The sequence below is a fragment of the Nilaparvata lugens genome, chromosome 11 (genome assembly GCF_014356525.2).
Source record: "Nilaparvata lugens isolate BPH chromosome 11, ASM1435652v1, whole genome shotgun sequence".
Classification (NCBI taxonomy): Eukaryota; Metazoa; Arthropoda; class Insecta; order Hemiptera; family Delphacidae; genus Nilaparvata; species Nilaparvata lugens.
In genome coordinates, this window is record NC_052514.1 from 31,770,209 (window position 1) to 31,793,857 (window position 23,649).

Below are 23,649 nucleotides of genomic sequence, written 5' to 3' on the forward strand. Positions count from 1 at the left end.
TCTTATCTTTTAGAAATGCTGCTTCCAAGTAGTAAAAAAATAATAATTGAGTGACCTGGCTGGCTCAGGTCTGGTGTCAGAGTCGCTACTACTTCCACGTAGTAAAAATTATATTTCAAATAGCCTAGTAATTGAAAAATGCAAATTCAATATGAAATTATATATTATATCTTATTATACATGAATTATAAATTATTAGATAATTTTTCATTGTTATAAATTGATAGTATCATGGCGTGTGTCACTAGAGCCGTTAGGAACTCAATAGCAGTGATGAAAACAATCATCTCAATGTTATACTTTTAAAAAATCTATGTTTTTGGTATAAATTATGAATAACGAATAATGAATTTATTACCAAATACAAGAAATTACAATTATGTTATTGTAATGGATCATTTCAATATAATTTTGATATTGTTATTGAAATCACCAGTCACAATAATTTAGAATTGTATTTCACGGTAATCCAGTTGAACTCCATAACATCAATATTAATCTCATATCGGTCCTTATCAAGAGCACTTTGGCCCGTTTGCACCATCTCGGATTAAACAGAGATAGATTACCTGTTAGCTCAAACCCCGAATGAAACACAGTTATAATAAATGCGACCTAAATGTAATCGTAGATTAACGTTAAACGTAGATTAGTGCAAATATGGCCTATAATCATATAACGTTTACACTAGGACTCGTATTGGACATTGCTATTTTATTCTTCAATTGGTTCAATATAGTACTCATCTCTATAATGAAATAAGATTACCGTATATGAAATCGATCTCAATTGTATCATAACAGTGCACTATAATAGCATTGCCGTTTCTAAAAGCTCAATTCTGTCCCCACGCATTTAGTAGTTGATAATATTTGTTTGATACAGCTCTGGTCAGAATGAAAGAGTCATTCAGTGTAATGGTCTCCAAGCATTCATTTCTAATATGTGTTGTAACGAAAAGTACCATGCATATGTAGTAGGCTTGGGCTCAGTATTACAGTATAATTTGTGATCTTTAAATAATAAAATATGAAACATTGTGTAATATTTGGTATAATTATTTAATATTTGAATTATCATTGGAGAAGCCAGGTGGTAGGCTAAGCTCATCCTGACTTTCAGCAGCAAAATAGAAGTTTATTCCAGTGTGGTGAATTATTTGATGCTACAATTCCTAAGATGGAATTATGGTGTCTATTTATAATATATTTTATTTCCTGTAAACGCTTATATTCAGGGCTTTTTAATTTCTTATTTGCAAAATAACACCATATTACCATCTATTTCACTATCCATGACGAACTGCAAGTTGATAATCCGTTTTGAACTATTGACTAGTAGCTCTGTGAACAGTAGACCTCACGCAGTATTCTCATCCACAAGTACCTGATTGAAACTATAGACCTGATGGAAATACAGCAATAGACTGGCTTCTCCACACATCTGTGTAATCACCTGTCAGCTGATTTATGATGAATAATTCTATTGCCTGATTTTTACTCTAATATTGGCGTATGAAGGAGGCTCCTTTTTCCTTTTATATTATCCTTGAAATGCAAAATTTCCAAAAACCTTTTATATACGTCGACGCTCAATTAAAAAAGGAACATACCTGTCAAATTTCATGAAAATCTATTACCGCGTTTCGCCGTAAATGCGCAACATATAAACATTTAAACATTCAAACAAGAGATATGCCAAACCGTCGACTTGAATCTTAGACCTCACTTCGCTCGGTCAAAAATAAATTTAAATAGAAAACAACTATGCTAGTTTCGATGCTAACATCAAAATTTAAAAATTGTGTAAGCATCAAAGCTACGAGCATCAAAGCTCGTAGTTGTTTTTCATTTATTATCTCATATTAAAAAGATCTCAAAAAGGGTACTATGGTGTTATTTTATTACATTTGTTCTTTCATAACATGCTTAGACTTTTCATAAATTATCATTCTTATTAAAACTTACCAGTTCACGTCCAATCCTCCATATTTTCTGATTCTAAGAATGATGTGATGAAACAATTTCTTTGGTGACTAACAGCAACGGTGTCATATCCCTAAAAATGTGTCTTTCTCAAACTAGAAGCTCTGGAAGTCGTCATTGTCCGTCTCTCTCTCTCTCTCTCTCTCTCTCTCTCTCTCTCTCTCTCTCTCTCTCTCTCTCTTAGTTCACTGAAAATGAAAATCATTATTAATTGAAGATATTTCGTGACCACAGTCAATATAATAATATATATTTATAACTCATTATTTTCATAGTCATATTTTCATATTCAAAGGCAGGGTATTTTTCAAACATTAATTCACAATAAAATATTTATCTATACTTGGAAAACTCCATTTATTGAAGCATCATGCTCCAAATAGATATTTTATAATTATTGAAAAATTAAATACTTTGAGAATTTTTTAGTGTGACATAGTTGGGATGGTAGTCGAAATTTTTCAGGATGCACCTCAATAATATCACGGCTCTAACGTGAAATAACTTTTGAGATGGTCGAGAATCACTAATGTTCCAAATTGAATGTTCATGATGACTTTCTGATCCTACTCATGTCTACTTCAACAATCTCTCTTACCCAAAAATTACATTCAAAAGTCAAGTATGGTATCTTCATTTTACGAGTCACAAACATGGAGTCTAATAACTTCCTGTGAGTTATTATCCCAACATGTTTCTCAAAGAACTGTGATTATAATTTAGAAAATTCTTCTCTTACTTTCACTACTAAATTTATGAATTTTTTTCATCGAACTGAATCTAGAAGCGCCCAAGATCAATCTTGAATACCACTGATCTCTAAAGAATAATAATAATGTTTGTAGTAATAAGTTTTATCATAGGACAACCTTGAATACCCCTGATCTCTTCAGAATAATGATAATGTCAAGTCAAACTTTTCCCACTATTGTTGGATATGAAGAAAGGTATCTTCCAATATTTCTCTCTCCGCAAGATGATTCACTTTTTGCTTCCATGTCCAATGAAAGATTCAGTTCTCTGCCTCTTGACAAATGACGCAGAAAGCACTCACAATGACTCTTCCCTTGATTCTTGCTTTCTTTACTATTCTTATTCATTCCTGATCTAGATCGCCTTTTCTTGTACAACAATAATCTAGTTATGGATTTTGGTTTCTCGTTTCAGGACCTCTTATATATACAGGAGGTCTGGTTCGTTTGTTGTGTAGCAAAAACCTGGATTCTTTATTATGATTAGTTTGTATATTACATTATAGACTTTGAAGATGCTTTCTAATATAACATTGACAACTACTACTTGTTCAGTCATCTATGGTTAAGTTGAATTATTATTTACAGTATTATTAACTAACTGTAACAAAGAACTGAAAAGCTGTTGTTGGGGCATGTCAGAGGCCCTTAAATTGATCAGTTGCGACCTGAAAACTCTGACACCAGACTTGAGCCAGCCAGGTCACTCGATATTATTATTGTTTTTCGCCTTATTTTTCTCTCCCTATCATTTTGATGATGTACTTAGTATATGAATCAATAAAGAATGAATGTCAATGTCATCTTTTTTCCATTGTCTCAGTTTGTATCATTCAATCCATCGTCAAAAAACTTGTTGTATTGGAGACTTTAAAATATCTTATGTAGTTTTTTTTTCTTTGAAATGGATGAAATTCATTATAAAAACATATTAATTCAGAAAACCATATCTTTATATAGCCACTCTGTTGCACTGATCATCCATTCTACATTGAGAATAAAAAATTCCCATAAAAGGCTACAATTGAATGGCATTCATTGTAAAGTACCTAGGTACTCCATTTTCATCATTTTTGATTTGTTTGCCACACCATTTGAACTAACTTATTTTAAACATCTTTCCACATTTCTTTAAAATATTCCTCAATCTTAAATGTGAAAATTTGCTTCTACAAAAGATAATTTCTTACTTTCTCCATTCATTATCAATATCGGGGACCGAGCTTCGCTCTGGAGTACAAAAGCATAAACAATTTATTACTGTACGAAAGAAGAAATTATAATAACATTCATACAGAAATGTTCTATCTAATCACATTAAATTGAGATTAATTCCCAGAGGAATGCAAAAATTTCCCTCACAAAGGCCCAGTTGCACAAAAGCCGGTTAAATTTTAATCCTGATTAACTTCACGTGAACCAAATCAGAGAAGACCATTTCAAAAAGATGGATCTACTGGAATTAATCAGGATTGAAAATAACCCGGCTTTTTTGCAACCGGCACTAAGTACCTGATTGAATGATTACAAAAGTTCAACAGCTGAGTCATAATTTTGACACAGTCCCACACTCATGAACTCGCTCACTCACTTCCATCACCAACAGACGACGAAATAATAATTATCCTTTCAATGTCCTTTTGCGAGTTTTTCCAGGGATGAGACCTAGTGCCATCGAATCTTCATATTATAAACCTACTATGTTCTGAATTTCGTGAGAATCGTTAGAGCCGTTTTCGAGATCCGGTGAAATACAAACATAAAAACATCTAAACATCCAAACATATAAACAGAAGTTGCTCGTTTAATAGTATAGGATTTTCATTTTCCCAGGTTCGAACCCCGCTCATAGACAAACGTCTTTGAACAGGTCACTCCCGTGTTATCGGATGGGCACGTTATATTGACGGTCCCGGCTGAAGTATGATAGTCTTAAGGCCCATTGATGGCTTAAATTATATGTTCAGGCGAGGTGGAGCTTCAGGAACTTCCCACCAATAAAAAAACATACGAATATTATTATCATTTTCATCCTATGAACAACACTATTTCGTTTCTTTATAGTTTTACTGCAGCCCTCGTTAATTCATGAATGAAAATTTCATAATCAGAAATACTACTAAAAAATAATGTTATTAATGATCTATTATCGAATCGCTCATAAATTATCATAATCTCAGAACTTCTATCGTAAGTATTTCACTTCGTATTTAATCATAATAATAGAAAACCACATGAAAATAATTTTATCAAATCATCACCACCATCATTAATGTATATCGAAACTTTTATTCTCAAGCATGTTACTACTTATCATCAACAAACCATCATTATCATTCTCAAAATGTTCGTTACTAAAAGAGTGTTACAACTAATTGATTCATCATCAGATCACACACAAATAATTATTAAATCATAATCTCAAAACTTCAATTTCCAAGCATGTGGTAACTACCTTGATTGAATCATCAACAAAAATATCATCATCATCTAAGAACTTTCATCGTTTAACATGTTACTACTAATTGAATTTTATTAAGTCACATTCAAATCATCTCGAAACTCATAACTTATAATTGATTCATCTCCAAAACACTCGAAATTTCTTGTGTAAATCACGATAATCCTTGTGTAAACGATAGGTGCCAACGAGCAATGACCTCTCTATCGACTTCTAATTACAATCATTCCAATGCACACATAGGTAATTTGTTTATATAGATATACTTTACCTGTTGAGGGTGTTTGTTGTACACTATTGAAGCCGGTGAAGAGTTGATTAGTTTTATGTAGATGACTTATCAACAATATTTGAAACTGATTGGATGAAACAGATTAATTAACATATTGAACATGTAGTGCATGTTGTTATTGGTTAGAAGACTACCTGAACCTAGTGTGTGTGGAAATTTGGGAATTTGATCACAAAATTGATAAGGGCTCACTGATAAGTACACAGATGTTAAACCCGGAAGTGCAGTGTGGTACGCTGTTACATTGTAAGGAGTCCTTCCTAGTTTGCCTTCAGCGTTTCGATTTGAATTAGCTATGAATGCATGGACTGATTTCACGTCGCGTTCGAGGCTCACTACTCACTGTTCTCACTCCACCCTATATCGCCATGTATATATGTATGCATTTCCCCCACCACCGGGTTTCCGTGAAGGTGGGGCGGGGAGGGGGAGAGTAATCGATTTTCCGTTACCCCCTCCTACGGACCACTTTCACCATCTCCTGTAGCTCAACTCATACTCCCAAAATTCGGGAACCGAAGGTAACTGTGACAACAACCTGTGGTAACGGTTACCGTACCTGGAAAATGTAACGGGTATTTTGGGAAATTGTAGGGATAGAGCAGAGTATTATAGTAAGGGTCAACTCACATTTACGCGACTCAGGTCGAGAAGAGGCATGTGTTTCCAAATGGTGACACTAAGACCAGTCGATTCTAGTCTCCGCGATGCACCATTTGAAAACACATGCTCTCCACTAGAGTCGAGTGAGTCGATCTGAGTCTAGTCTCGACCTGAGTCGCGTTAGTGTGAGTTGAGCCAAACTGTTACTCCACTTTGAAAGTGACAACTTGACGGGTTTATAAGTCTATAAACATCTTATCTTACTGTACCTAAGAAGTGTAACTTAGGTACCTAACTTGCGAAATAATGTAACTCTGAGATCATGTGAACTGGGACTGTATATTAGTGAGCTGCTCTCAAAATAATAGAAAAAGTTCTTGAAATTGAGAGACAACTTTCCTCAAACCTGAGTTATTAAATAATGTTTACTACTCTTACCGAACCTGGAGATAAGTAGGAGTCAAAGAATTGGAAAAGTATGTTAAGTGTATAGTAGTAATGTTGCACTCATGTATGAAGTTATACTTAATATTTACCGTAGGCTACTAGAAAAAAATAAGTGATTGTAATTTTAAAGAAAAATAACTGTATTAGGCTACCGTATATGGTTTTACAGTGACTAGTGACAAGACATCATTGAAGGACACAGTAAAAAACTAATTTCTTAGAAGTTTAAAGATTATTTTAATAGCTAGATGAGATCATTCAATTTTCAGATATACTACTTAGAAACTAGGTACTATATTAACAATTGTAACAATATTCTACATGAATCGAAATATGATCACTGTTAACACAAAATGAGGAAAGTATAGTATTTTACTTCGTGTCTAGAGAGAGGAACAGTTACTTTTAAAAGCACCTATTGGAGAGCTCTATGAAATGCTTGATGGAAAAAGCCTCCAATATCTGCTACTGCATCAGAAGAGAGTAACGGATAGCGGTAGTTTCAAAAGTAAAGGGATGTGTATACATACTTACCTTCTGAATTTATCTAGCTATCTTTATTACGAACAATACTGCATATTATAGAAATGGGAAAAATGGAAAACAGTGTATTGTATGATTCATGATCAAAACTTCTAGAATGCCACAAAGATTCTCTTGTGTTGTTTAGGACAGCCGTACCAAAATTTGAAACTAATGAAGAAATAAGAAATAATATAGCAAGAGAAATTGTGAAAATTGAAAATAATGTTGATATTCAAATCGAAAATGATTAATATTCAAACAATACAGTAACATTTGAATATACATATTTATTCATGAACGAGAATATTATAGTACCTTCTTTTTGAAATTAATAAAAAATAATAGATTAAAAATACAATTCATAACCACTAATTTCAGTTATCCACACAGATTTTAAAAAATAAATTTTGAAATTAATTCTTAATCTATTATTTTTTATTAATTTCGAAAAAGGGTACTATAATTCTAGTTTATAAATAAAAATAAGTGGTTAGCCCTGAATTCATATATATATATATATATATTATATATATATATAATATATATATATATATATATATATATTATATATATATATATATATATATATATATATATATAGTAAGTTTTTGAAAGTGTAGATACTATATCAAACGCAACTCAAAATAAAAACATGATAAAGGTAATAATGTAATGGAAACATGAATCACAACAATTAAGCAATTTTTAAATAAAAAAATTAGATTTTCAAGTAACTATAATTCGGATGTTAAGATTACCTATACTATATATAGGTACTCCAGTAATAATCAATAAATATTGAAAAATAAAATTTTACTGAGAAGGTTATTGAAATACGGTATAATAGTGGATTCTAAACATTTATATTTATTTACATGAATTGAAATTAACTCTCATATTATAATATTAAATATTGTCATTATTATCTTACTTAGTGCCAAGTTTAAGAATATAATAGTATTCATTTTAAATCTCAATGAGATCATGTATATAGATAAGCAGACCACAGTAGAATCCATTTAAACTCCAATAAAAAATATATGAAAATGATAGCTGTTTTTAGAAAAAGAAATTTATTAGTGAACTTGAGTATAAATGGTAATTATGATCGCAGTAACAATGAGAAATATTGTTTCTTATTATTCCTGGAGATGATTATTTTATCATCACTTGATTTTAGCTTGTATTTTTTGCTTTCTGTACAAAATTCAACAAAACAAAATGATATATTGTGAATTGTAGACTCAGTATTTAAACCCAATGAGAAATTTCTGAAACTCGTACTAAATACTACACATTAATATAATTTGAGCATCGCTGTAATATTGATAATTATTAATTTGAGCACATAATGTTAAAAATGTATAAGAAATTAATTAATATTTCTTGACTAAATTAATGGGTGGCTAGAAAACAAATAGTCTGATAAAAAATATATTGGATATTACTGGAAATAATTTAGGATGGAAGTGAAAACGATGTCTGTGATCAACTGAAAGAATAGGAAAGTGATGAATATTTTATTCTAAAATATAGAATTGTTCAACTAGGAATATAAATTTATTTAGCACAAAATCAAACATAACAAAAATTATTAATTGCGAAAATAACTTGGAAGCAATGTAATGACTAGATAGAATCAATACTTTTGGATTAAATATAAATATGCAGTGCCTTATTTGAAAAACTTGCTGGAGAATTATTTTATGTGTGGAATGCTATCTGATGTAATACTAGCAAATTCAATTAAATTTTATGCCAAAAATAGTTATTCACATCTTATAAATTCCAACTATACAAATAAATGAGCTGCTCTAATTGAATTTCATAAGGACAGTGGCAGACCGATTGAAATTGGAAATAATTATCTTAAAATTTGAAAATATTATAGGTAGTTAGTTAAATTCATGTACCAGTTGTCAATTTTCTTATCCTGCCATGTATCAATAATCGTAAACCCTTATATCGTCCTTTTAATGCTAAGAGTAATTAGACAAACAAAGAAACGTTTTTTGAGAACGCACTACAAAATATAATACAAGTACTAACCTACCTACAAATCACAGATCATTATCAATAAGAATAGTATTTACAATACAGGTATTATAATTTTTTTCAAGATGATAAAGTCATTCAAATTGTGCAAGGAACCAAAAGTAATCTCAAATAAAGTAATCAAATTAAATTTGATTGAATCGGTGGTTCTTGAAACTTCCAAGTAGCTGATTATGTGTAAGCTCATAATTTTCAAAATCCGATGTAGCAAAAATCACCGCAAATTTTGTTATTATGTTGCAGTTTTGAAAATTGAACATTTCAAGGAAAATGTTGTACCTGATAGCAAGTTGAGACAAGACAAAATGAGAATATAATTCTTAGCAGGTTTCGTAAGCTTACTGCGGTTTTCAAACATATCTTTCAAACTTACTCCATATTGAGATAACAGGGACAAAAAAATTGGCCACATTAAACAAATTCCTAAACTAAAACAAAAATAAACTAAATCATCAATACACTATGTTAGATTGGAAGGATATTCTTTGGTAAAATTGTTAAAACATAAAACAAATAATAGAAGTGCAAAATCAAAGCACATTCAATTTATGAAACTAATATATTTCCATGGTGGAATATTAACACGTTTCTTCAGTTGAAGAATTGAAACGTTAATAATTTGTGACAAAACACCTCAATCGAGTGGATGGATGAGTTTTTGAATATTGATAAAATTGACAGAAATCAACAGTTCTTTGGCAATATTTCACACTCTGAAAGTTGTCAGGAGGTATTGAAAAAGTTATTCCAATTATTAACAGATTGTTGGTAATAACATTATTTCCTTTCACTAGAAATGTTGTCAGGAGTATTGAAAATTTCTCCTTCCAGGAGTTGTCAGGAGTATTAAGAAGGTTGTCGAAAATTAACAGTTCTTTGGCAATATTTCCTTCCACGATTTGTCGGGAGGATTTGTCCAGGAGTATTGAAAATTTCTCCTTCCAGGAGTTGTCAGGAGTATTAAGAAGGTTGTCGAAAATTAACAGTTCTTTGGCAATATTTCCTTCCACGAGTTGTCGGGAGAATTGAGAAGGTTGTTGAAAATTAACAGTTTTTTGGCAATATTTCTTTCCACCAGTTGTCAGGGTAGTGGTACTTCTGGATTTCGATGCCCTCTCTCGGCACAGGCATCACGAATCCCCCGAATTCTCTCACTGGCAGGGGCGGCTTCACGAGTCTTGGGGGAAAGCAATTAAGGGATGGCAGGGACTCACAGTCTGGAGGTAGCACTCGTCGTTTCCAGCCCACCCTTCTCAGCATATTCACCTGAAAATATCAAGAACATGATCAAAACTTGGAGAATAAGAATCAACAATAAGTATAAGAAGGCTTGTACATATGATAAGGTGTCGGTTTTAGAATAAAACTATAGTTATGTAATTTGAAATACTTGAGAGACAACAGTGACAGGGAAAATAAATTCAAGTTCTTAAGACTATTCTCACTCAATGAGTATAAATTTAATAATACCAGTAGAACTTATGGTTTTAGAATAAAACTATAGTTATGTAATTTGAAATACTTGAGAGATAACAGTGACAGGGAAAAAATTCAAGTTCTTAAGACTATTCTCACTCAATGAGTATAAATTTAATAATACCAGTAGAACTTATAGAAATTATATTTTCACTTTTCATTGTTACTGTTGTGTTATGAGCTGAGCTTTAGTGTTTACAAGTTTGTGTTTCTTCAATGGTTCCAAATTTTCTTAACTCAATATTATTCGTTACAAGTGGTAATTGAGTGGAATATTTCCAATCAATTTATTAATTCAAGTCATCTTAATTCAAAATTTATAGTTTTCATGTTTATTTTCGACTAAAATTTTATAAAAAATTGTACTCGTGAAATTCTAACCTTATCTTGTACTTTGTCACCTATAAATTTGGAAGAAAAATAGCACAAGGACTACTGTACCTTATTATTTTATCTACCAATGTTATTACATTAGTGTCATTTCCATTATAATGAAAAATAAATAAATCCAGTCTCTAGACTTTCATACTAAAAATCAGTTGTGATACGATTCATTTGTCAATACTTTAAGAATCAATGTTAAACAACAACTGAATTAACAATCAACTATATCGGTTAAGATGAAATGAATAGTAAGAATGAAATTTCAAAACTAATAATGGAATAAAACAAAAATGTTGGTAATGTTTAACCAATAATAGGGAGTCAGCAGATTAAGTTGGAGCATTGCCTATTATTAATAGTTATATCAGTAATTCAAGTAGATGAAGTAAATTCAAAATTGATCAAATGTATTTTATATCATCTATTTTACAGAACAAAACCCTGATCCAGACATTTACGATTTTGGATTCATTTATAAGCTAAGAGAGCTTTTCACAGTTTTCACAATTCATTCGCATCAGTGACATTCAAAGCCATCTTTTTTCAGAAATTTCAGATCCAACATGATGAAGCTAACTCACACTTTCATGATAAAGCAGAACGATGACTTTACAGTATCAGCTGATATTTAAATCAAGGATCGAATGGATAGCAGACAGACACGTCAACCTCCTTGAAATAATGGTTTCATCTTGAATATTTCCGGTAAGTCACCGATTTCTGTTCACATAATATAATTATTTATGTACAAAGCATTGAAATAAAGAAGAGAGAATATTTCTATTTCATAGTTTTATGAAATAAAGTTAGTATAGTTTTTTATGACATAAAGTTACATAGTTTCATTGAAATAAAGAAGAGAGAATATTTCTATTTCATAGTTTTATGCTTATGAATCCTCGATTTTGAATCCTTTAGTTATATATAATCCTAAATTTATAAACAAGACCATAAATCAACCTACCATGGGATCATGCTCGAATACTACAAGATGTACAGTAGCACCAGGAAGAGACTGGTCAGTGATTGAGTATTTTCCTTCAGTCGAATCGTAATCAAGCTGCATTGAGTGCTTCTTGAATGTACGAGATAGGAAAACCTGCAAAGAAAAACACAGTTTAATAAATGATGATGAAAAGAATAAAATATACATGATATAGAGTGGTAGAGCTACCAAACAAAGGAATGCCCTTTTGCTTAATGAATTGTAAGGCAGTTTTGCTTGAGGTTTTTGCTTATATTGCAAGGCAGTAAATTTTAGAGACTATTCAATGCTCAACATCATTAGTGTTGTTTCAGTAATTTCCAGTAATTCTTTTTGTATCCTTTCTGCCGGTCACGACTTCCTGTTGTGATGAGTATAATATAATGGTTCCATGGAACCATTCCATGGTTCATGTAGAACTTGTGCGTTTACTTAAAAATCATCAGTGCTCATGCAAAGTGGAGAATTTTATAAGAATGTATTACGTGGATTACCGCAAACGTTTAGGAAGTAGGAATTGTTCCAATATTTCATTATTCAACGTTCATTCCCGTTGTAATAATGATAAGTTGGATATATTTCCTTACTGTGTGAGTCAATAATTTTAAATTAGTTGAAATTAATTATTTAAATTAAATATTATTATTATTTAAATATGATTATTTTTAATTAAGTCGTGAGCAACGACTCTAAATTCAAATTAGTTTATTCATAAAATATGACATATTATGGCTAATGACTATTGGTTATATTATTATTATGACTGCATATGGCAATGTTGAAATGAGAAATATTTCTTTGTATTCTCACATTGTTATATTTTTGAGCCATAGCCTTTTTTAAATTTGGATAATAACTTAATATCTTTGTTTTGTTTTTTCTTGTAATAGTGTACTGTTGTTTATGAGAAACAATAAATTCTATTCTATTTACGAAATATAACAGTGTTATGGATTACATGAATATTCTCTAACATGAATATAACTCTAACCGCGTTGTATCAACGGCTGCAATCTATTACTGTGTATTTTTAAAGTCTATATAGAGTTATGTCGACCATATTCATATGTCGTCAGTCAGTTAATACAGCGCGGCTAGAATCGTTACAGTCGTCGCTTAGGAATTGAATATTTACAATCATATCATAAGGTATTACAATAATCATTGTAGTTTAAAATATCCATAACTTACCTCGTCTCTCAATGACACTTCCTCATTGAGTACACATAGCTCTACATCAGGCTCCCAGGGCAATGACCTGGAAAGTCTAAGCTGGCCCCAAAGGGAGCCATAGCAAAGGAAGTTGGAGAGTCCTAGTGAAGTTAGAACAAGATGAACTCTGAAAAATAAAGAAAATTACAGTTTAAATATTCGAGGTTTGAAAATATGTTCTTCTGAACTGGAAGAGCTTCAAAAACAGGAAAAATTTTATGTTTAAATATTCGAGGTTTGAAAATATGTTCTTCTGAACTGGAAGAGCTTCAAAAACAGGAAAAATTTTATAAGTTATACATATTCTTTTTTTATTATTTATTGATTCATACAATAAGTACATCATCAAAATGATAGGGAGAGAAAAAATAAGGTAACCTGATATACCTCCCATATTTTGGTAGAGAGTTAGTAGGAAGGATACTTCGAATATTCTTTCCGAAGAATGGACATTGATATGTCCAAAGTTCCGACAATTTATGTGGATGCATAACAATATTATCTATTTTATCTACAGTTACTACAAATTGCTTTATTTCATATCATATACAGCTCAATAATTGTTTTCTTAATTTTGTAAATTCATCTATAATTTTGCTGTATTGTAAGCTATTGTAAAAAGTGTATAAGCCAGTATATATTGTATACATAAAGTACTCAATCAATCAATATTTACATAAAATAATTTATGGATATTATTACCGGTATTCATTTATTAGATCAAAAACATTACAATATTGGAAAGAGAAAACAGGCTCTAGCCAAATCATCATCTCTTCCTATATTTAGTTCATGAGATTGTCCATAGTATCATTTGAGATTCATTGTTATGCTTAACACATTAACATCTTATATGATTTATTGAAATTGTCCAAGGTATTGTTATGCTTAACACTTTAACATCTTATTTGATTTATTTAATAACCCTGCTTTTTATTATGAAAATTATAGAAGATTTTGACATTCTAGGCAAATTTAATCTTTTTCCTCTTCTCTGAAAAGACACAAAAATTTTAAAATTCACAATAGATTAAAATTATTTTTTAAGGTAGGGATTCAAATAATGACATTGTTTATAGTTTTCTCAACTATATTCCTTCCTCTTTCATAGTGTTTCATTCCTTATATTATACTATTGTGAAGTGTCATTATTTTGGTGAGATAAAAAATGATCTGATGTGCATGTTTTTACAGTGACAACGACAACTATTACTTCTTAAGATGATTGACAAATGCGTGGCGCAGTTGATATTGTCTGGCAAGCGCTCAAACGACATGGGAAGTGCTATTTGAAATTGCCTTGGCAGTCAACCATAGGCTACATCAATCTTCTTAAACGAAAGCAACACCATCAAGCTATTATAAAGTTATAACCTGTACAACCAATACGGATTTCCAATGCTTATTCATTTGGTGAGTGTTTCCAGAACGTCATTAGACAATCTACTTGCATGAAAACTGTTTATGTTCAAATATTTATTTTGGAAATAATTCATTTCATGGTAATTATGATTTCAAATAGCAAGAGATCAATACTGTATCTGAGTGGGTGACTGAGCTGACATGAATGCTTCATCTGATTTATAATAGGTTTCATAATGATAAACAAATTGGAATTATTATCATTGTCGATAACCATTATTATTTCTAATCAAATAAGGTGGAAAATTTTCAATTTCTAAAGATATTGATACCGTAATCTTATGCTTTTCCTTTTGTAGGATGAATCTTATTAAAGTATTTTGTAATTTAAATGAATAGCTGGGAGTAATTCACCTATAATTTCAGTTCTACAAGTGGGACGAAAATTAAAACATTCATCATTAATGATCTTTTCTCAATAGAAAAACAATGTGTCGAGTCTTGACTAATTGTTGTTTAAAGCCACCGTATCTGGCTTTGAAAGCAAGGAATGTAGAGCGTAGTATATCCTTTAATTACCTACATATTTATTCTTTTTTGTCTTGTTTTTCTCATGCGCTACAGGCAGTAGTTTCAGTACCGTAATGTTTTAGCAATCTTAATTACCTAGACTAGACTCACAGCTTTTTATTTTTTTTTCAAACTAGTTTATTTTTATTATTTAAGTTGATAATGTTTTTACCTTGTTAATTATACTTCTATTATCTGATCATACAACTGGATACGTGATCAGTATAATTTCCAAGATATTATTTAATTTCTACTTTTGTAATTTGTAATTTGAGGAGGAAATAAATTCATTTATTCATTCATAGTTCGAGTTAAAATCTATAATAGTTATAAAACTTAGATATACCAGCTCACTTATTTTGGTAGGGTCATGCCTGGATATTGCTTGTTTTTCATCTTGATTCGAAATGCAGCGATAATTTCATATTACAGTATTATTGTGCTTACCTATTAGCTAAATTATGCAGACCCTCTTGGAACTGTTCAGAGTGATGACAAGTTTGGGTAAAATTCTGCTTGGTGCTGTATTTGAGTACTGTCCACATGAGGACGACCGTTGTGATGAGACAGATAGCCGATACCAGTCTATATGAGAGGCAGATTAGCCTCGGAACACTGAAACGCATCTTTTAAACCTGTAAAAATAATAGATTATTGAAAATTAATAGAAGTCTATTGTCATCAAAAATACAATGAACACGTCATATTTAGTTTTGCTGGTGAATAAATACATTATAAAAAGCAATCTAAAATTATAATTTTCTACAGTACGTATTTGTAATTAACGTAAAGGTTTTAACTCGAAGTTAACATAAGTTACAATAGAAGTCTATTGCCATTAAATACAATGAACACATAATGTCAAATTTAGCCTTGATGGTGAATAAATACATTATAAAAAGCAATCTATAATATCATATAATTTTCTACAATGAGTATCTGTAATTAACTAATAATAGGTTTTAACTCAAATAATACACTATACAAATTTAGATGTGCAGAAAATGAGAGATTACATTCTATTGTCTACTGGATACCAATCACTGAAAGGCTAGGCTAGGTTTATGAACGACATTAGTATTCATCATATTGAGTCGTAATCGATTCACTTCAGATATATGTTTATTGTTTGAATAATGTAGACTCGAATTGTGTACAAGTCTTCAGAATGCATTGATTTTGCGGTATTTTATTTATCAGTTTTCGAAAAATTTCATTCTTATTAGTTTATTATGTATTAAACAAGTTATGTCCTTTGGGAGTACTGTGGCAAAAATATTATTATAAGTTGTTTTTGTCTATTTATTTATTTACTTACAATGCAAATGACACTAATGTAATAACATTGGAAGATAAAATAATAAGATAGTCCTTGTGCTATTTTTCTTCCAAATGTATAGGTGACAAAGTTTAAGATAAGGTTAGAACTTCACGTGTACAATTTTTAGTCCAAAATAAACATGAAAACTATAAATTTTGAATTAAGATGACTTGAATTAATAAATTGATTAGAAATATTCCACTCAATTACCACTTGCAACGAATAATATTGAGTTATTTAAGAAAATTTGGAACCATTTAAAAAACACAAACTTATAAACACTAAAACTCAGCTTCAATAAAAGCTTTCAGCTTTGTTTCAATGTTGTGATTGAATAATATGATCTACTAACAACTGAGTCTACCAATCAATTAAGAAATCTTGAATTATTTTATTGGTTAATTTGTTTCTTATATAATTGCTCAGATATAATAAGTGACGAGCTCTTGGTATAAGCCCGTTGGAACAATACGGTACCTAACAATATTTGAAGCCAGCTTCCAAGACTTGAACATTTTCTTTTAGATTTTAAAAAAACAACTTGAAACTAAAGGTTAGTTTTCTTTTTTTAATCATTCCTACAAGCCAATGGTTTATTTAGGGATCAATTGCAGAAAAAAACATATAGCATAGCCGGTAAAATTATATAGGTTAGTTTTGAATTAGCCATATTCAATTGATTGAAGCTCTAAATCATGTTTATAAATTACAAAAATTATTGAGTAGGTTGCAGTAATTTACATACCTTCAATATTATAGGTTTGTACCGCATTTGTACCGTATACATTCTAAAATTGAAAATGTCAATAAGTATTGAATGTATCGTACCCTACCTTAAATAATCTTATTATTCAAATACCTTATAAAAAAGCTGTAAAAAATAAATGTAAGCCCTACCTGATCTATGAGTTTTTGTGTGAATTTATAACATAAACTGTAATCCAAATTACATTAATAGTTATTGTTGATACTCAAGCAAGAAATTTGTTTGTGGTTTACAACATAACCTCAAAGTTAGTGACGCTGCTGTTTCATATCGGTGGAATGATCGACTTGATGTTTTTTTCAAGGTTAATGAGTATTTGCACATGCAATGAATTATCAATCATCGTAAAAAGTAATTAATGGTTTCAATAAACGCAACTGATGTCGTTATCAAAGACAATGAATCACTGATAATATCCAACAACCATGATCAATGCCTGAGAGCTGAGATGGGTATTCGGTGATTGCTGATTGGAGGAATGTATTTGTATAGAGTTCATTTGTGCGATGTCTCAAATGTGCAAGAATCAGCTGATTGGGAGGATATCAGAAATAAATAAAGTTTGTATGTTTCCCGTTGTTTGTGGATACTTGGATCTTTTATTGATACTGAAGATCTAAACAAAATTTCAAATAATATTTACATAGATATTAAAAGTTTCTCTGAGGGCACTCCAAAATACTTATCTACATAACACTAAATTTCAAGGGTCATTCAGGCCCTTCAACAACTTCTCCAAAAGGAGACAATTTCTTGAAATCCATCTAATATTTATCTAAAATTTTGCATTCTTAAAAAATTCTATTTTATTTATATGAAATTGAAAATTAAGAACTAAAAAAATATTCATGCTAAAAATGGTAATTTTGCATTAGCTGTACTCTATAATATTCCTTCGCTTTTCCATGTTCAAATAGTTTGTGACTTGACCGCTAGATAGCTTGGTAAGGATCTTATTCTTTCAATGGCTCTACACAGCCACTATAGTGAGGTCCACGTTATAATGGCAGTGGATAAAGATAGAAAAATGGCGATGTCGATTCTCTGAATTAATTAATTATATTTCTACACTGTTGAAAACATAATTGGCATCGTTTTGGACCTAGAAATGGATAGTGCTACCGGCTTTGTCGAATGATAGTCAAGGATAGCAAAACCAAAGTTGATCAAATACTGTCATAACGTGGACCTCACTATAGTCTGTATGGCGGTGAGGTATAAGCTTTAGTAGGAAAAAATGTAGGATTTCAGGTGAATCATTGTAATGTTCCTTGGTTCCTCACTATACTAGATAAAATGATATCTTATTGTATGTTCAGCATCATTCAAGACGCTGATTACTTATAATCTGATTTGATTTCATGTAGGCCTATTTTGATGTGATAGAAATCTAATGCATTCTTCTCATGATAATTATGCAAAAGTGTTTTCATAACCTCATTTGGACTATTTTTATCAAAATTAGGGAGAGGTACAGTTTTGGGTTTATCCTGTTGATTCTCTCCCAATCATTAATTTGATGATGTGATTAATGAATGTAATAAATTAATGTAATATAATGTAATGATTCAAATACTATAATTGGATTTCTCAATTGAGTATGATATTATAATGATGCCCTGAGGCATTATTATGTTGACATCTGCAATAGAAAATCATGATAAGATCTACTAATTAGCAAATATTTTAAATCTAATTTATCATAATGGAGAAAATCAATGTAAATTCAAAGAGATTTGCTATAACTGTAATTATACTGGAGCTAATTAATCAGTCGACAAACATTTGAGGCTACTACCGCTCTGAATAAATTATTTGAACTAATGAAATAGGTAGTAAATGAAATAGCCCAGTCAATAAAGATATTTACAAATTAGGGGAAAGCTGAATTATTGCAGTGTGTTAGCTGGAACAGGAGAATCCCCATCGTTACACCGCTTGCATACCTCCTTTCCTTAACCCCCCCCCCCCCATTCCAGGACCACACCGAAGTTTGAAACTGCGATGGTTTCTTGAAAAAAGTATATCTCGGCTCCAAATAAACATAGTCAATCTGACTTTGATTCATTCCTATTTCATTTAGGTACTTCCTATTGTTCAGGAAGCTATTCCCATACAAAGCCAGAAAATTAGGAAACTTTTACCTTTCAATTCGTTCATGTATTGTCCAATAAAAGTTTACGCTTCCGATTTCGAGATACAGTATATGTTGAGTATAAAAGAAAAGTTATAGCGCGTTTTAAGAGCTTCAAAATGATTTATCATTAGTCAAACTTTTTTGATGTTCTATAATCTTAAATATCGGGGCACCGAGCTTCTCTCGTTATTTTTATTTATTAATAAACAGAACATAATTCTCTAAAATGATCGTGTTTATATTTCACAGCTGGCTATACGTCATCTTATGAATTTCGGGGATGCGATATTTCGATTTTTCACATACTCACTCGCTCACTTTTTTACTATCCACAGCTGTTTCAGCCAAGGATGTATTATCCTTCTAATGTCGTTTAGCAAGTTTTCCCAAGGATGAGACCTAGTGCAATCGAATCTTTATATCATAAACCTACTATGCTCCAAATTTCGTGAAAATCGTTAGAGCCGTTTTCGAGATCCGTTAAACATAAATAACCAGATATATAAATACAGAAATTGCTCGCTTAATATAATAGGGTTTATTGTCCAGTTAACAATAAATAACCTTAACCTTATCTGAATTTGGGAAAGTAAAAGCACAAGATTAACTTATTTTTTCTCTCCCTATCATTTTTATGTTGTACTTATTGTATGAATCAATCAATAAAGTTAATCTGCACAATTCACGTTTTTTCCGCGCTAGATGCTCATTTGAGAAATACTACCAAAAGGTGATTCGGGAAAACTGTTATTATAAAATAATATGTGTTTTTTTCTGTTCTCAATGCTATTCACCCACTACCTCCGTAAACAAAGCCATAGTGCAAGACAGGCGGTTGATGGAAACGTCAGCACAGGTAGGGCTCCTACACTATAAAAACACTAGCTGATATAGATCAGCTGAAATCAACAAATTTGTATTGGTGTAGTAGCCCTACCTGTACTGACGTCACCAGAATGCACTATGGCTTTGTTTACGGAGGTAGTGATTCACCTCGAAAGCCCTTGATGATAGAGAATTGAATTTGGTCTCAAATTGTGAATCTGGATTTTTCCTTTCACGTGAATTAGATGAAATTAAGAATTTATAGTTTTCAAATTGTGAATCTGGATTTTTCCTTTCACGTGAATTAGATAAAATTAAGAATTTATAGTTTTGAAATTGGATGGATATAAGTTTAAAGAAGCCGAGGATTTCAAGAAATGTATCCTTTCTTCTGAGTTCAAGCCATTTTTCAATCAAACGGAGTGGATGAAGACAAATTTAAGAGTTGAAATGGCTTATAGAGGATAAAATTCCTCACAATCCTATACCAATTACTTGGTTTTTTCTTGCATTAATCTTGAGTTAGTGGCTTAAACTCTGGAGAAAGAATACATTTATTGAAATCTTCGTCTCCTTTAAACTTACCTAACTAATTTCAAAACTATTCATTCTTAATTTTATCCAATGCAAGTGAAAGGAAAAATCCTGCTAGATCTGTGGTACTATGTATACTAACACACTGCAAAAATTCAGCTTTCCCCTAATTTGTTACGCAAAAGCCTGGTTTTTGTCTTCAAAGACTGGGCTAGTAGGTCCACACAATCCTGAGAATCAAATCATTCATGGAAAGTTCTGGCTCATTTCCTGTAATATAGGCATACAATAATTTTAATCTTACGCAAGATTACTTTCCTCACAGAATGTGATCCATCTTCTATAATTGTCTCCTGAAAAGTTTTAATGAAGAATCATATAAATCAATAACCATTTTATTATGTAATTGGTCCCACATTATTCCTTTACACGTGCCACGAACAGGACGTATAATTTGTGCTTGTGAAGTGGACGATGAGATAAATAACGATACAATTGTCAGACCAATCGGGAATCGAACTCATTAAAGGAGAAACTACAGCTGAGCCAATCTCCTTCACTCTAGACCAATTAATCTGGCTCTCAATATAAACCTGGAAATAGATATGGCTCTCCATCATTCACGACCAGGTCCAAGAGTCATTTTGAATTCATTCTCAGCTTAAATATAGCTCATATTCCATCTGATATTTTCTAATAACGTACGTATTTCTTCAGGCCTACTTGATTTGTTAGTTGAAAAATAATACCATAGTTCAATATTTAAAAAAACAACGTTTATATTAAAAAGTTTAAAAAAGTTGAAATTTAAAAAAGGTAGGCCTACTATGGTCGTTAGGTCATGTCAGAGGCCCTGAAATTGATCAGTGCGACCTGAAAACTCAGACACCAGACCTGAGCCAGCCAGGTCACTCGATATTATTATTATTATTATTATTATTATTATTACTATGGTATTATTTTTGAACTAATCTATCTTATTTATTCTTTGTATGTATCATCTTTCCTTTCCATTGTATCACTATTTTTATTTTTTCATCAGACATCATCCATCTCATTTTTCTGGTTCAAGATTTTGCTCCATGATTCTAATCGAAATTTCAACATCGATTCAACTCAGAACTGTTTTCACAACCTCTGCTTACAATGATTCATATGATTCGATGATTTGATATGATTCTATAATTCGTAATTATTTCTATGATCTGCTTTGTATGATTCGATGTTTATCAATGAATACTCATAAATATATATTTTATTTATTCATTGATTCATACAATAAGTACATCATCAAAATGATAGGGAGAGAAAAAAATAAGGTAACCTTGTGCTATCCTCCTCCCAAATTTGAATAAGGTTATACATAGTTTGAAATAGATTAAGTCTTGTAGTTGTTCATTTCAAACACGTTTTGTAAATCTAATCCATTCTTGCTAGAGGGATACGGTACTATGAAGCTGTACCTATACTCTTATCTTCTTTAAGCGATGAAAATTTATTTTATGGGTCGATTCTTACACAATTCAATTACAAGTCAATTCACTTACACACGTTTATCATTTTCATTCATGTTTGGTTAATTGAATACGGTTTCAGAGATTCAGTTTAGTATTGTATCTACAGTCTCCCTCTATCCTCAGCGATGCAAATTTATTTTATGAATCATTCCATAAATTATTCATTTTACACACGTTTGTGAATTTTCATTCATGTCGTGTAAATTGGGTATGCTCTGGGTGAGTCACGCTCAACAAGTAGTTTGTCTGCCTCCAGACTCCTAAATTATTGGCGAGGTTTTGTCTGTGACGCAGAATCAGTTGCTAGCTTTTTGTGTGCTGTTAGTTGAAAAAAGCGTCCTAGATGCTATTTTTAACAGCCGCTCATCAATTTGATTGTGGGCAAATAAGGACTGCTTGTCGTCATTTGAACCTTCCCTTTCCAATAAAGTATCGATATAATCCTATCGATCAGTGAGGTGTCGGAAAAGCGGTGACATCATAGCCGCCTACGTCAAGGTGCTCCCGACTAACGCCCCGTTCGCCAATCAATAATTAGTTCACCGTTCCTCCGCGCAGCGCTAGCGTAGCAGCCACCGAACTTTCCCGAATGTGGCCGATTCGTGGGAAATTGGTAGATAGTGATTTTTCCTCGGTAGAGTCTCGTTCTAGGAAACAAGTTCGTGTGAATTTTGGTGGCGATTTTTATGGAAATTTTAGTGAGTGTAGTCCGGGAAACTCGTCGGGAGTTGTTGATTTATCGTGATTGTTAGTAGATTTATTTGTAGCAGTCCCAAATGAGCGAACAATGCTGCTATTGTCATTGCTACAGATGAGTCCCAAAACGTAAGTGTGTCACATACACTATTTCATCATTTCTCTCGAATCTCTCACACTATACATCCTCAACAATTTTCTCCCAATGATCAAATACCATCAGTAGACAAATCAAGACAACATAAAATTGACTTTTGTTCCAAGAGTAGGGTATCAACATTTTTGATGAATTGATCTCTAATGAAGACTAGAACACATACACTTTATAAGGAGGGTCCTACCTTTTGGTATCTCCTATAGACGGGTCAGAGAGTCTGGGATCTCTGATGACCAATAAAATGGTTGATTGGCATTTCATTGTCTATGAATTCTATTTTTCTAACGGCAATTGAGGTGAAATGGGACTTGAATATAGTTGGAGACTCGATTACTGAATAAATGTTGATGAGATGATCGGTCTCATAAGATAAGTTCTTTTGGTTTTCTTTAACATCGTCTTTGCAACATTGCAACTGAATGACCAATTTCTTGTTTAAATACCTCAGAATAATCAATATGAAATGGGATGTAAATGTCGTTGGAGACTTTATTACTGAATAAATGTGGATGAGAAGATATTTCTAATTAGATATCATCATTTTTTGGTTTCAATAGATATCTTCTTTGCTACATTAATGATCAATC

At 31.5% G+C, this 23,649-nt stretch overlaps 2 protein-coding genes across 2 annotated transcripts in view; both read right to left on the bottom strand.

The window, feature by feature from the left end:
• Nucleotides 1-5,861, bottom strand: part of LOC111054934 (blood vessel epicardial substance) — a 107,036-nt gene extending 101,175 nt beyond the window's left edge. Inside the window, exons 1-2 of the mRNA XM_039437390.1 lie at nt 5,470-5,861; nt 1,968-2,173 (exon numbers count right to left, since the gene is read on the bottom strand). The gene's annotated coding sequence lies outside the window, so the exon portion shown is untranslated. The remainder of the gene's footprint in view (nt 1-1,967; nt 2,174-5,469) is intronic.
• Nucleotides 5,862-7,906: 2,045 nt separating this feature from the next.
• Nucleotides 7,907-17,632, bottom strand: LOC111054936. The gene is made up of 6 exons (XM_039438233.1): nt 17,328-17,632; nt 15,557-15,744; nt 13,157-13,304; nt 11,945-12,079; nt 10,144-10,386; nt 7,907-10,029 (listed from the first exon to the last, which is right to left on the bottom strand). Exons 2-5 carry the CDS (start codon nt 15,733-15,735, stop codon nt 10,165-10,167), a joined length of 684 nt encoding a protein of 227 aa, XP_039294167.1. The 5' UTR covers nt 15,736-15,744; nt 17,328-17,632; the 3' UTR covers nt 7,907-10,029; nt 10,144-10,164.
• Nucleotides 17,633-23,649: the final 6,017 nt, after the last annotated feature.

Coding starts and splice junctions, on each gene's coding strand:
- LOC111054936 (XM_039438233.1), bottom strand. CDS start 15,735: ATGCGTTTCAGTGTTCCGAGGCTAATCTGCCTCTCATATAGACTGGTA. Junction 13,305..15,556: donor CTGCATAATTTAGCTAATAG/GTAAGCACAATA, acceptor TTTATTTTTCAG/AGTTCATCTTGTTCTAACTT. Junction 10,387..11,944: donor TATTCGAGCATGATCCCATG/GTAGGTTGATTT, acceptor TGATATTTTCAG/GTGAATATGCTGAGAAGGGT.